A 13,023-nucleotide genomic window follows, 5' to 3' on the forward strand; every position below is an offset into this window, starting at 1 on the left:
CACATGGCCTCTGCGTGCCAAACTCCTTATTGCAAGCGCTGTGGCACTTTTGGCCACGAGACAGAGCGCTGCGAAGCCGAATGCCAAAGATGCGCGGCCACCACGGGACCAGGGAGTGCTTCAGGAGGCGTTCTTATGCGTCAGTCGCCCGCGGGCTCTCATTGGTCTCAGACCTCGCGTCCAACCCGAACCGACCAAGTGGTCCGTCACCCCCCAGGCCGGGAGAACAGAAGTCGAGCCTTCAAGTCTTGTCGCCCAAGACAGCGCCCCGTACGACCGCAAGGGAGACCCTCACTAGCGACCGAGATACTGACACTGACCCGTCCACCGAGGCTAGCAGCACAGCGACATCATCTGCCAACGAGGAAAAGAGTCCTGACAGTAGAGAGGATGCGTCCACCTTGTCTTCTGAAGTGGAGTCAAGCGAATTCGCCTCAGATCCGGCGCTGTCACCCCCCTCTTCCTCGCCTGCCCCCCCCGACGGGTCAGGACGACAGTCCAACCGTGACGCCGGAGCGGATTGAGGTAGAGACTTTCACCGAGACAGGAGAGCTCCCCCCCCCTCCAGCCTAACACCCGCCAATGTGCTGGCGCCCGTAACTACACGAGATTTGGAAGACGGCACCCAAGATCCCGCCCGCGAGAAAGCACCTATTGTGAGCCGGGGCTATTACTTCCTACCCGTCGAAAGTGAAGATAACAGATACGCCAGCGCACCTCCCTCCGCCTCTACCTCGGCACGCCTTGCCCGAGAAACAGATGCGCCCACAAGCCAGCCCGCCGCCCGTGAGCAACGCGCGCGCTCGCGCTCACGAAGGCGGCACAAGGAAGACGATAAGAAGGCAACGCGAGAGCGAACGGCCAGCAAAGAGCCAAGACAGCGCCAACCGGGAGTCGAGGGACGGAGCAGCGACAGTGACGCCCCGCCCCACGCCAAAGCAAAGAAACTCGATTTAGGCTGCGAGGCCAAAGGGGCACCGCCACCCTAAGACGCTGCCTTCAAGTTCTTTGTATGCGCTGCTCGGCGCTCTCCCCGGCTGCGCAGCTCCCCCCCGCCCCTTTTTCTTGATGCGCCTTTACTCCTCGCTTTCCTCTCGCCGCCAATGCTCCCCCTCACCGGCGTAGCTGCTGCTGCTCGTTCCCTCGCCTGCTCCATTACCCTTGCACTCGTGCCCGGCTACGCTAGCTGATGCCCCCTCTCCGCTTTGCCACGTGGAACGTGCGCGGCTTTCGCGATCGCGTCAAGCAAAGCACGGTCGTTTCATACGCAAAATCACAGGGCATCGACCTGCTATTCGTCCAAGAGGCGAACTTTCGGACCCCGCTTGACGTCACCCGATTCCGCCGCACTTGCCAGGTGGAGGGGTTATTTTCCTTAACGAATGCAAAGTCGTGTGGCGTCGGCGTCGTGTTCATTTCCGGCAGGTGCCGGGAAAAGGCGCATTGCACTTTCGGAGCTGACGGACGCATCCTCCTGCTTGACATTTTCATCGATGGACGGAAGCTCCGTGTTGTCAACCTCTACGCTCCCGTGACGCGCAATGATACAAACCGCTTCTTCCGGGAATTGCACGAATACCTGCTCGAACCCATTCCCCACGTAGTCCTCGGTGACTTCAACTGCGTCATCGACACTGCGAGGGACATCAGGGGCCCGGGGCGCGGCGGTTCAGCTCACCATGCTAGGGAGTTAATAAAGATCCTCCGCCACCTCAAGCTGTCGGACGCCTGGGTTCACCTTCATGGGGACGCCTTCGTGCCGAAAAGGACCTCGAGAGTCACGGGTAGCCGGCTGGACCGTATATACCTTCCCGACGCATTGCTCCCTTTGCTTGCCTCGTGCGAGGTGATTGCGTTACCAGCCAGCCTGGAGAAATTGTCGGACCACGCCCCGGTGGTTATAACGGTGAGAGCGCAGCCGGGACCTCGACGGCGAGACACCGCTTGGCGCCTCGACCCGGCGATCCTAGAAGACACTGAAAGCGTCACCAGCTTGAAAGCCCGCCTGGAGGCGACAATCTTAGCTTCTCCCCGCGAGTTCCCGGAGGCATGGGATGACCTGAAGACGACGTGGAGGGACCTCTTGCAGCAGGAAGGTAGCGCAAGGAAAAAACGCAACGCAGCGCGATTGAACGAAATCCTACGAAGAATGCGTATCGTTCAAAGTGCCGACGCCCTCACTGCTTGCACCCGAGACTATCTCCACTCGCTTCAGGTCCAGCCTGACCGAATCCTCAGAAGGACCGCCCGGGAAACCCGTACAGTACGCGCCGCCTCAGGAAACCCACCGGAGGTCGACCTGCGCGAGATGAACGGGAACGGGTCCCTGCGTATCACGGAAGCGCTCCGCCCTGACGGCACAACCACGTCAGACCCAGCTGAAATAGAAGCCACATTTCACGACCACTTCAGGCTAGTTTTCAGCGAACCTGACCCGGCGGAATCGCGCCCGGACCCGGCCCATGTCAGAGACCTTTGTCGGAACCTGCAACGTTTGGAGGCTGATGAGTGCGGGACCCTGTGCGCCCCGGCATCGCTCGAAGAAGTCCGCCAGGCAATCGCGTCGATGCCCCCAAACGCAGCGCCTGGCACAGACAGCCTGACCGCCGGGTTCTACATGACGTTTTTGACGTCCTGGGAGACCCTCTCCTCAACGTCGTGAACACGGTAATCGGCAAGCGAGTCAAGCCAGCCTCCTTCGGTGCGGGGCGTATTGTCCTGATCCTGAAAGACGGTGCACCCTCAAACGACCCGTCATCATGGCGCCCGGTCACCCTACTAAACGTAGACTACAAGATCGTGGCATCCATCTTGAACTCCAGACTTAAGATTTTCCTGCCGGACATGATCGCCCCGCACCAGTCCTGCGCCGTCCCAGGGCGCTCAATGTACGCCAACCTCACCCTGATGAGAGACGTATTCGAGTTCGCCTCCGGCAAATGCATTGCGGGGGCCTTCCTGTCCCTCGACCAGGCGAAGGCGTTTGACAGGGTGAGACACTCGTACATGCTGGAGGTGCTACGCGAGTTTGGTCTCCCGCCGGACTTCGTCGCGGTCATAGCGCAACTATACACGGACCTGCAGTGCGGCGTAGTCGTTAACGGCACCATGACGACCCCCTTCGCATAGACAAGAGTAATTAGGCAAGGGTGCCCCTAGGCCCAACCCTATTCGTCTGCTCAATCGAGCCTCTGATTACATCAGTCGCCTGTGACGACCTCATTAAGGGCCTGCCTTTAACAGGCCAGGAAGAGCTTAAAATCCTTGCCTTCGTAGACGATATCTCTCTCTTTCTGAGAGACGCACGCAGCCTCGCCCGATTCCGCCAAGTATTTAGCGCCTACGCCGCGGCATCTGGAGCAACACTAAACGAAGCGAAGAGCAAGGCCTTACTCTTCGGCCCCTTTCCTACCGAGGTCATCGAGCCGATCGAGGCAGTACCGACGGTGAAGGTGCTGGGGGTCCTATTCACCTGTGAGGGCCTGGCGGCATCCACGTGGTCGAGAGTACTGAGCAGGGCACAGCTCCTCATAGAGCGAGCCAAACTCCACGAGCTCACCCTGCGAGACAAAGCCATTGCGGTTAAGACAAGCGTTTGCGCCCTCGCCTCCCACGTTTCCTGCATCGCCATCATGCCCTCCAGAATCGCCAGCGGCCTCAACAAAGGTATCACCGCGTTCATGTGGGAAGGAAAGCCCCCACCCGTCAGGCGTCACCTCCTGCAGCTGTCAACAAGCGACGGTGGACTCGGCCTTCCCCACGCTCTGACCACGGGCAAAATTCTTGCTCTCAAGACCGCCCGAACCTTGGCGAAGGCAAGTGTGTATGCCGGCAGGAACCTGCTCCTTTATTGGGCAAGCGTGCGTAACAGCTGGCTTGACGCAGGCAGCTACCGCGGTCCGTTCGCTGAGTCTCTCTCCCCCTTTTACAGGGCGGCAGCGGCGACAATGCGTATGCTCACCCGCGAAGCCCCAGGCGGTGAGATAGACTCAGACCCACCAGCCAGACTGATCGAGACCCTCACAGCCAACCAGCTCCACGATGAAGACAGGAGCCGCGCGAAGAGAGCGAAGCGGGAAATTGCCGCACTCGGCCGCTATGCCCTCCGCGGAGTGCAAGATTTCATTTGGAAACGGGCATGTGACGTCCTCCCCACACGGCAGAGGCTACACCGCCTCGGCATCGTCCCCGACGCCCGTTGCCCGAACTGCCAGCAAACAGAGACCCTCAACCACGCTCTGTTCGACTGCGTGGCCGCGAGGCCCGTGTGGCGCATGACCGCGCACTCTTTCGGCATTCGCCCCCCTCCTTATCAGAGGCGCAATAAAGGCCCCTTCGCTAAACTCGTCTTCGCCATCACCCTCTTCGTGATCTGGCAACGGCGATCACTAGCCGAAGCGAAGAAGAAATCTGTGAGGGCGGCGTATCCCGCTATGAGTAAAATCAGGAGGTTGCTGTGGGAGGACCTATCAGAGGAACTTGAAGCCAGCGGCGAAGAAACGTTCCTCTGCCGTTGGCATACCAGGTTTTTTTTCTTGAGGGATGGCAAGCTGATCGCCCCTATATTCCCCTATTAACTGCCCCCCCTCACCGCCTTTCTTTATTTTTGCGCCGCAACATGCGCCCCCCTCCCCCTCTATTCCGGCCTCCACTTCATATATGAGGCCTCATCTCGCTTTCCCGTGTTGGTGCGAACAGTGCCTAACTTACGTGGCGCGGAGACGTGTCTGAACGGTGTATAGCAGTTCGCGCAGGGTGCGCCGTTTCTGTTTCTTACAGGCGAGCAGCACCTAACGGCGGGCCGTAAATGCGGTATGCCCATATGCAACCCGCAGCCAACACTACCTTTGAATACATATGTATGTAAATAGTCACTTGTAAATAGTTATGCACTCTCACGTATCTTTGTACACATGTAAATAGATGCTTATATATGTGCGTGTTTATGTATCAATAAAAAAAAACTTTTGTTAAATGGTTAAAAGTGTATTTCTTCGCGTATTTTTTTGGCGTCCTTGCAAAATGCAAGTTACCGGAATTTGTTAATTTAATCGAACTACCTATATGTGCTCCTTTAACCAGTCCTGTAACCAGCCGAACTGTCGGCTGTGTATTATTTTCACCCTGTAGCATCAGTGTACAACTTTATGTGTCAAGAGACAAATAAATTCTCTTTGTGTAGTGTTGGCTTGTCCATCCTACTCCTGCTCTTTGAGGAAGCAATCGACCACCCGCCCGGTTAGTGCGGTGTCTTTCTCCGTCTCTTCTTGTGTTGTTGTTGTTGTGTGCATGCCATCTTAGCTTGTTTGAGCGACCAGCAATGGCTGCCTGCGGATTCTTGGACCCTACTGCTGACGCCTGGTTCCTGCTGCCCTGGATTTCTGGCTCTGGTCTTTGGTAAAATGCTAGTTCTTTAAAACACTTCCTTTTTTGCCCCTCTTTTCCGCCCCCCCTTGGGGGGTGGGTTCTTGTGCTCGGCGAGGCGGGCTGCTCCAACCGACCTTGCCGGCAGCTCCCCGTCCGCAAAGCGCCCTTTTCTTGCGTATTGGTTGGCTCAGCGGCTCTTGCATCACCTGCCCAAGTGATGTAAGATAGCACAAGTTTTCCTTGCACGCATTCTCTTCGGAGCGCGCCTCTACTCTGGAAACCAGCGAGCTCCGCTGGTGATCGGGTGGAAGCGGCGTCCCCGCTCTCTCCTCTTCCTTCTTCACTTTCTTTTTCTCTCTTTTTCTTTTCTTCTCTTCTACTTTCCGTCCACGTGGCCCTTGCTAAGGCTTCCCTTGCGCTTCCACTATTGCCAGCTACACTAACAATGTAGTCAGGCGCCTTTTTTTTCTGCCCCCGCACGCATCCTCTTTTTTTCCTTCCTTTTTTTTTCGAAAGCGCCTCTGCTGACACGTGTCAGTAGAGGGTCCGCTCAACTGGTATCTCCTGCCTTCCTCTTTTTTTTTCTTCACTCGTTCTCGTTCTTCTGTCTTCTTTACTAATTCCTCCTCGTACCCTCCTCTCTGCTGAGCCAGTCAGCACTCCCTCTGCTTTCTTGGGGCAGCCAGCTGCACTCACCATGTAGCTGGTAGCCTGCTGCTCTCACTAGGTGCGCACGCCTTTTTTTTCTCTTCCTTTCTTTCTTTCTTTTCTTTTTCCTCTCTGGGCGAGCGTATCCCTCTCCTCTCTTCTCCCCCGACCAGGGGGAGGGGGTCACACCTTTTCTTCCCCTTTGTCTTAGGTCGTCAGCTCCACTTAAGCATGGGTTGACGATCACCCCCCGCGCTTTCTTTTTTTTTCTTATTCAAGTGTACAGTGCCGTCTTTCATTGAAGTGTTTCATTGCTTACACGATGCTCAAGTGCCAGTACGTTGATGTACATTTACTGCGCATACCCCGGTTCCTCAGACAGGGTTCACTGCCCAATAGGTGATGAGCGAGGAGGCAGGTCCCGCAAATGAGGGGGTGGATTGCAACATACCGAGGCCAAAGGACGCCCAAAATCAAGCAATGCTCGCTGATGAGGGAAAGGCTCTCAACATCTTCTTTCCTATTCCCCACAGCTTTACCTGCCCTGTAGATCTCTGTGGGGTACGGTACTCCGGGGTTTCCTGGACGAGCAGGCGCCACAGCATAGTAAGGCACCTTCTAGACGAGCATGAGATCAGGGTAAAGGTGACCTACACCTGCACCCTATGCTCCACCACTGGCCTCGGTCTCCACCCTACACGCCACCCCTGCTTCGCGAGAGAGGGACACGAGCTCTCACTCCTCGACCTCTATAGGCACAAATTTCCAGAGTGTCCGGTCGCCCTCACCTCAAGGAAAGGTCTGGACAACCACATGAGGAAGCATAGAAGGGCACAAGCGCAGGAGACAACCCAGCAACCAATGACTGCGAGGACTACAAGCGCAGCACCTGCTGCAACTCCCACGGGAAGACCCCGCCGTGCCACTGCCAGCAACAGAGCCCCACGGACCATGACACTTCGATCGTCGCAGAGCTCAAACTCGACGACTTCAACAGGACCGTCACCCAGCGAGAACTGGACGACATTTAGCACAACGCCAGACACTGCATCACCACCGGAACTGGCACTAACACCTTTCTCCCCCTTCTAGGTGACCTACCGGAACTCCCTGATGAGGATTCGACCAACACGGGCAACCCACCGCCCACGCCTAGCGAGGTCTCCACCGCGAGGAGCAGGTCCTCATGTGCTTCACTATTCTCGCAGGATGACAACGCGACCTCCATCCCGCCAAGTCCCAGACAGCATGAGTCGCCACACAGTGACACGGACCAGGACAACCCACAGCATTTCCGGCCACCATCACCGGAACGGGCCCTTACCCCTCTCCCTCCTCTCTTAGGCAGCGTAGCTGGCTCCCCCAGCCAGAACTCCAGGAATGCTACAACTCCAGTGGCAACCAGCGAGGAGGAGTCCTTACCAGAAGGGTCACGGTGTTCTTCCCGTATCCAGCAGGACCCAGATACAGCCCGCGCTTCTCCGAGGACCAGCAAGCAAGGAGCGCCGCAACACAACATGGCAACGACACAGGAGGACCCTAGCCCAAGACCGTCAGCCAGGACCACCACACGCAGCGTCGACTCCCCCACACAACCAACGTCATCCGAGGGACTTTCGCTAGACGACGCAGGCGGCGAGTCACAGGACCCCGCCCCACAGCCAGAGAACCCCGACGAGATCACCCTTTCCGGGCCTATCGATGACACGAGCGTGCTAGCAGAGCACACCCAGCCAATCCGGCAACTGCTTCGGGAGCCCGCCACCGCTGAGCACTGGGACGACTTCCTCTGCATCCGGGAGGGGGCCGTCTCGGCGGTGAGGAGGGAGGCGAAAATTCCGGAAAAACCCGCCGGAGGGAAACCCCGCGTCCCGACCAACCCGAACAACGCCCAAGAGATACAGGGCCTGTATCGTCGCAACCGCCGTCGGGCTGTTCGTGTCATCGTGCAGGGCGAGACAAAACTCTGCGAGATTCCGCTTGACAGACTGGAGCAACACTTTGCTGAAACATGGGCGCCGAAGGAAGGGAACACCCACCTGCTCCTTAACAAGGCTCGTCCGGACGACATGACAGAGATGTGCCTCGCCCGATTCACCGGCGACGAGGTGGCGGCCCGTCTTCGCAGATGCGAAAACACGGCCCCCGGCAGTGACAGGATCAACTACCGTCATTGGAAGGAACATGATCCTGATGGTCTCTTTCTCTCCGCAGCATTCAACATGTGCCTCCAGTTCAAGCGAGTGCCCGATGCCTGGAAGGAAACGAGGACCATCCTCATCCACAAGGAGCGTGATCCGAGTGAGGTCACGAATTGGAGACCCATTGCCCTTGGGAACACTATCTCCAAGCTGTATGCGGGTTGCCTAGCTTCTCGCATGCAGCAGTGGGTGTGTGACCATGACGTGCTCTCGAGGTGTCCAAAGGGGTTCCTGCCGCACGACGGCGTGTTTGAACACAACTTCGTGCTGCAGGAGCGCCTGGACGCCGCGCGGGCCGGCGGTGGTGACCTTTGCGTGGCCTTTCTCGACTTCGCCAACGCATTCGGCTCAGTTCCGCACAACGCACTAATCGATTCTCTTCGTGGTGCAGGTGCGGGAGAGGACTTCTGCGCAATCATCGCAGACCTCTACCGAGACAACGCCACCCGGATTGTCGCCGAAGCTGGGACAACCGCCCCAGTCACAATCTGAGCCGGAAACAGACAGGGCTGCCCACTGAGCGGCCTGCTCTTCAACTTGGTGCTTGATCCAGTCATTCGGGTGGTCCAAGGAGGTGAGAGGCAGCACAATGTGCTGGTTTACGCCGATGATTTGACCCCCTTGGCGGACAGCCCCAAGAAACTGCAGGACCGCATGAACGTCGTGGCGGCTCTTGCTGGCCAGCTGGGACTTCGGCTGAACCCCAAAAAGTGCAGGAGCCTGCACCTCTCTTGTAGGACTCCCGTAGGCACTAGGGACACGAAATTCTTTGTCGACGGAGAAGAGATCCCTCGCATCAGTGACTACGAGAGTCAATCTTTTCTAGGACGCCCCGTCGGGTTCAGCCTTCTCCAAGACCGCTCTAAGGTCGATGAGGCGATCTCCGTCGGCCGCACCCTGCTCGAGTCCATGCTTGCCCTATTGCAGCGAATTGATGCACTGAAAACTTTTGTCTTTCCAGCACTCAACTTCGCCATGCGGTGCGGACAAGTGGGCAAGGCGGAATGGGCCCGCCTAGACGACGCACTCCGGCCCCTGATAAAGGAAACTCTTTATCTTCCAGGTAAAGCTGGAAACAACTACCTCTACGGCAGTGCAGCGACCGGAGCAGCTGGAATCCCCCTCGCCGCAGACACAAGTGACGCCTGCCGCGTGGACAACGCCTTCAAGCTTCTGACCTCAGCCGATCTCGAGGTCCGGGAAGTTGCCATCGAAGCGCTAACCAAAATTGTCTCCAAGCGCATTCGCAGGCAGGCCACCAACGAGGAGCTTGCCTGCTACCTCAGCGGCGAAACGGAGGGCGTTTTCCAGGCACGGCCAACGCAACTGCAGTCCGTCTGGACCGAGGCTCGGAAGGCCTCCCGCAGGCTACACGTCACCTGGGAAATTTTCGAGGACGGGGGGACCAGCATCACATGTGACGGAGAGGAAACTCTCACGTCAAAGAAACGAAGAAAAGTGGTGAGAACGCTGCGCTTCTTAATGATGCGGGCACGCGATCGCTTCCTTCAAGAAATGCCCAATCAAGAGAAGGCAATGGAATGCGTCGCCGCAGACCCGAGCAGCTCCCGCTTCATGCGCTCTGGCAAGCTCACCCGCTTTTGCGACTGGCGCTTCATTCACAGGGCACGCCTGAGCCTCCTACCTGTGAATGGAGCAAACCCATGGACCACCTCCACCGACAAACGGTGCCGTGTGTGCGGTTACGCAGTGGAAACGCTGCCACACGTCCTGGGCCACTGCATGCGCTATAGCGTGGCCTACACCAGTCGTCACAACAAGATTGTGGAGCGGGTGAAGCAAGCCGCCAGCAAGAAGTTCACGGTCACCCATGAAAACAGAGCGGTTGGTACCACCAACCTTCGCCCCGACCTCGTTCTCGCCAGGGGGGAAGAGGCGATGATCGTGGACGTGACCTGCCCCTTTGACAACCGGCTCAAAGCACTCGAGGCAGCCCGACTGGAAAAGGAACGAAAATACGAACCAGTTCGGGACTTCTTGCTTCGCCGCTACCAGAGAGTCACGATCGAGGCAGTCGTCGTCGGCATGCTTGGCTCCTGGGACCCGGCAAATGACAGAGTTTTCAAAAAACTCTGCAGCCGAAGATATCTCCGGATACTTAAGAAGCTTGCAGTGAGCGAGACCATTGCAGCTTCTCGGGAAGTGTACTGCGCACACGTGGCCATAAAGTGACTGTCACTCGCTGGGCCACGTGCTGACAAAGTCACCCTCCCAAAGACATTGCAAAATAAATGTGATACTACACAGCACACGCCCGTTTCACTTTTTCTCCCCTGCTTTTTCCTATTTTCACCTTCTCTCTTTCTACACAGTTCACGATACACCACCTTCTTCCTTTCTGGTTGAAGGAACAAAAATGAGAACAAGTTTTTCCTTTTCGGTCAGAAATGTTCCTAACATTTTTGAAAACCTCTGTTCTTATCAGCTTAATATCTGATACGGATCCTATTTGGATGCAAGATATTAAACCTGATACTACATGAAGAGATTTTATTGAACTTCGTACAAATATTTATATGCATTTACAATAAAACTACAAACAGAGGGCACACTGAATATATGCAATTATACATTAGCACAACTAGATACAAAAGAGCGTGTTATCTATACCTATTTACAAGCATAAAATTAAACTAATCAGGAAACAACACAAACATATTTCAGCTGCTATGTTTAACAAAGGGAATATGCAGGGAGGGGGGGGGTTGCGTTGTATATACAGAGATAAATACTAATGGGAATGCACAAAGCATATGTATCAATGCTTCAACAAAGTATGAAAAGGAGGATATATACAAAACATGAGGCGCTATATACATATGTACAATAACCAACCACGCCTTGGTGTCAACAGACGGGGCCAGCGGCACAAACAGTGTCAAACAGAACTCGCTTCACCAGAGTGCAAATTACTTTGTGTGAACAGGCGCTTCAGTGGTGTGTCTGGGGAGAGGGGCGAGGGGGGGTCACCTTGGGTTTTTTTTTCCTTGACATGTGTCGTTCCTAAGTTGGTCGACTCCCAGGAAACCGAGAGCTGTTAGTAGCGTAGGATTCGGGCGACCAACTTGCCTTCTCTTAAGAAGAAGAATTTCGTGTGCCAGCGGCGGAGAAACATCTCCTCTCCGCTGGCCTCGAGTTCCCGGGAGAGGAGCTCCCACAACAGCCTTCTTATACGTGCGATGGCAGGTGGCGCTGCTCGAACGGGCTGTCGCCGCGCTTCCGCGAGCGAGCGACGTTGCCACAATACAAAAAGAGTGCATGCGGTCACAAGCCGCGCAAAAGCTCCCTTGTTGCGTTTGTGACCTCGTGGGGGACGGATCCCAAAGCAATGCGCCACCATACGCCAGACAGGCCGCGCGGACGAAAATTCCAGTAAGGCGTGCTTTTGTGTTTCTGACTCCTGGCAGTTTGGGCAGCGGTCGTCGGGCACAATGCCTAGCCGCTTCAAGCGGTGTCTGGTGGGGAGGACCTCCCACGCCTTCTTCCAAAGAAAATCCTGAATTTCGCAGGGTAGCAGGCTATGCAGCAGGGAAAGGTCGTGCCTAGCCTGCTTCGCTCGTTGCCGGTCCTCGTCGCTCAGCTGGCTTGCGTAAGCGCCTCCACTATGCGGGCCGGCTGCTCCGCGTCGGGGTCGTAATTCGGCACTTCCTTACGCAGCATGCGTGCCGTCGCTGCTGCCACCTTGTAAAAAAGCGAGGGCGATTCGGCGTGCGGGCCGGAGTGTCGACCGGCATCCAGCCAACTGTTTGTTGGGCCGCTCCAATAGAGCAGCAGGCCTCTTCCGACGTAGTCGCCTGCTTGCGCCACCTTGCGAGCCGTCTTCAAGGCGAGCAGTTTGCTCGAGGTGAGCGCGTGCGGAAGGCCTAGTCCCCCCTCCTTAACCTCCAGCTGGAGGAGGGTTCGTTTGACAGGGGGTGGTGTCCTGCCCCACAGCAGCTCATTCGCTAACATGCCGAGTCGAGCAGCTATTCGCGCCGGCATCACCGTCACCCTGCTCACGTAGGAGGCGAAGGCAAGGACACTTGTCTTCATTGCAACAGCCTTTTCGCTCAACGTCAAGTTGAGCAGTTTAGCACGGTCTGTGAGCTGTGCAGCCCTGTCTATGACGCGCGCCCATGTTGAAGTGTCGACGCCTTCTCGTGTAAAATAGACGCCGAGGACTTTGACCGTGCTGACCGGTTCTATGTCGCCCAACGCTTCAGGAGGAAACGGACCGAAGAGCAGGGCTCGCCTCTTCCTCTCATTTAGCTCGGCTCCTGACGCCTCAGCGAACAGCTTGAATACGCTGCGGAAGCGGTCGAGGCTTCGCGCATCCTCGAGGAACAGTGAGATGTCGTCGGCAAACGCCAGGACTCTGATCTCTTCGGTACCGGTCATTGGCAGGCCTCGGATGCACTCGTCGCTGGCCAAAGTTGTAAGCAGGGGCTCGATCGAGAGTGCGAACAGCGTTGGGCCCAAGGGGCAGCCTTGCCTGATGCCTCTCGTGTACCCAATAAAGGCCGTAGTCATGCCGTTCACCGCGAGCAACTGCGCAAGTCACAGTACAGTAGCTCGATGACAGCCACTAACTCCTGCGGGAACCCGAACCGGTGAAGCACTTCAAAGAGGTACGTGTGCCTAACCCTGTCAAACGCCTTGGCTTGGTCGAGGGACAGGAAGGCACCCGTGACTCTCTTTAGGGCCGCGTATTCGAAAACGTCTCTGGTGGCAGTAAGATTGGCAAACATAGATCGGCCAGGCATGGCGCAGGCCTGGTAGGGGGCTATCAAATCTGGCAAGAAGGTCC

General features: G+C 56.6%; 1 protein-coding gene across 1 annotated transcript; it reads left to right on the plus strand.

Annotated features, from left to right (window-relative positions):
- Positions 1–8,870: 8,870 nt before the first annotated feature.
- On the plus strand, positions 8,871–10,409 carry LOC142765918 (uncharacterized). Its single transcript, XM_075867722.1, has one exon. The coding sequence runs from the start codon at positions 8,871–8,873 to the stop codon at positions 10,407–10,409; it is 1,539 nt and encodes a 512-aa protein (XP_075723837.1).
- The last annotated feature ends 2,614 nt before the right edge of the window (positions 10,410–13,023 follow it).

Source organism: Rhipicephalus microplus, chromosome 6, assembly GCF_043290135.1.
Source record: "Rhipicephalus microplus isolate Deutch F79 chromosome 6, USDA_Rmic, whole genome shotgun sequence".
NCBI classification, from domain to species: domain Eukaryota; kingdom Metazoa; phylum Arthropoda; class Arachnida; order Ixodida; family Ixodidae; genus Rhipicephalus; species Rhipicephalus microplus.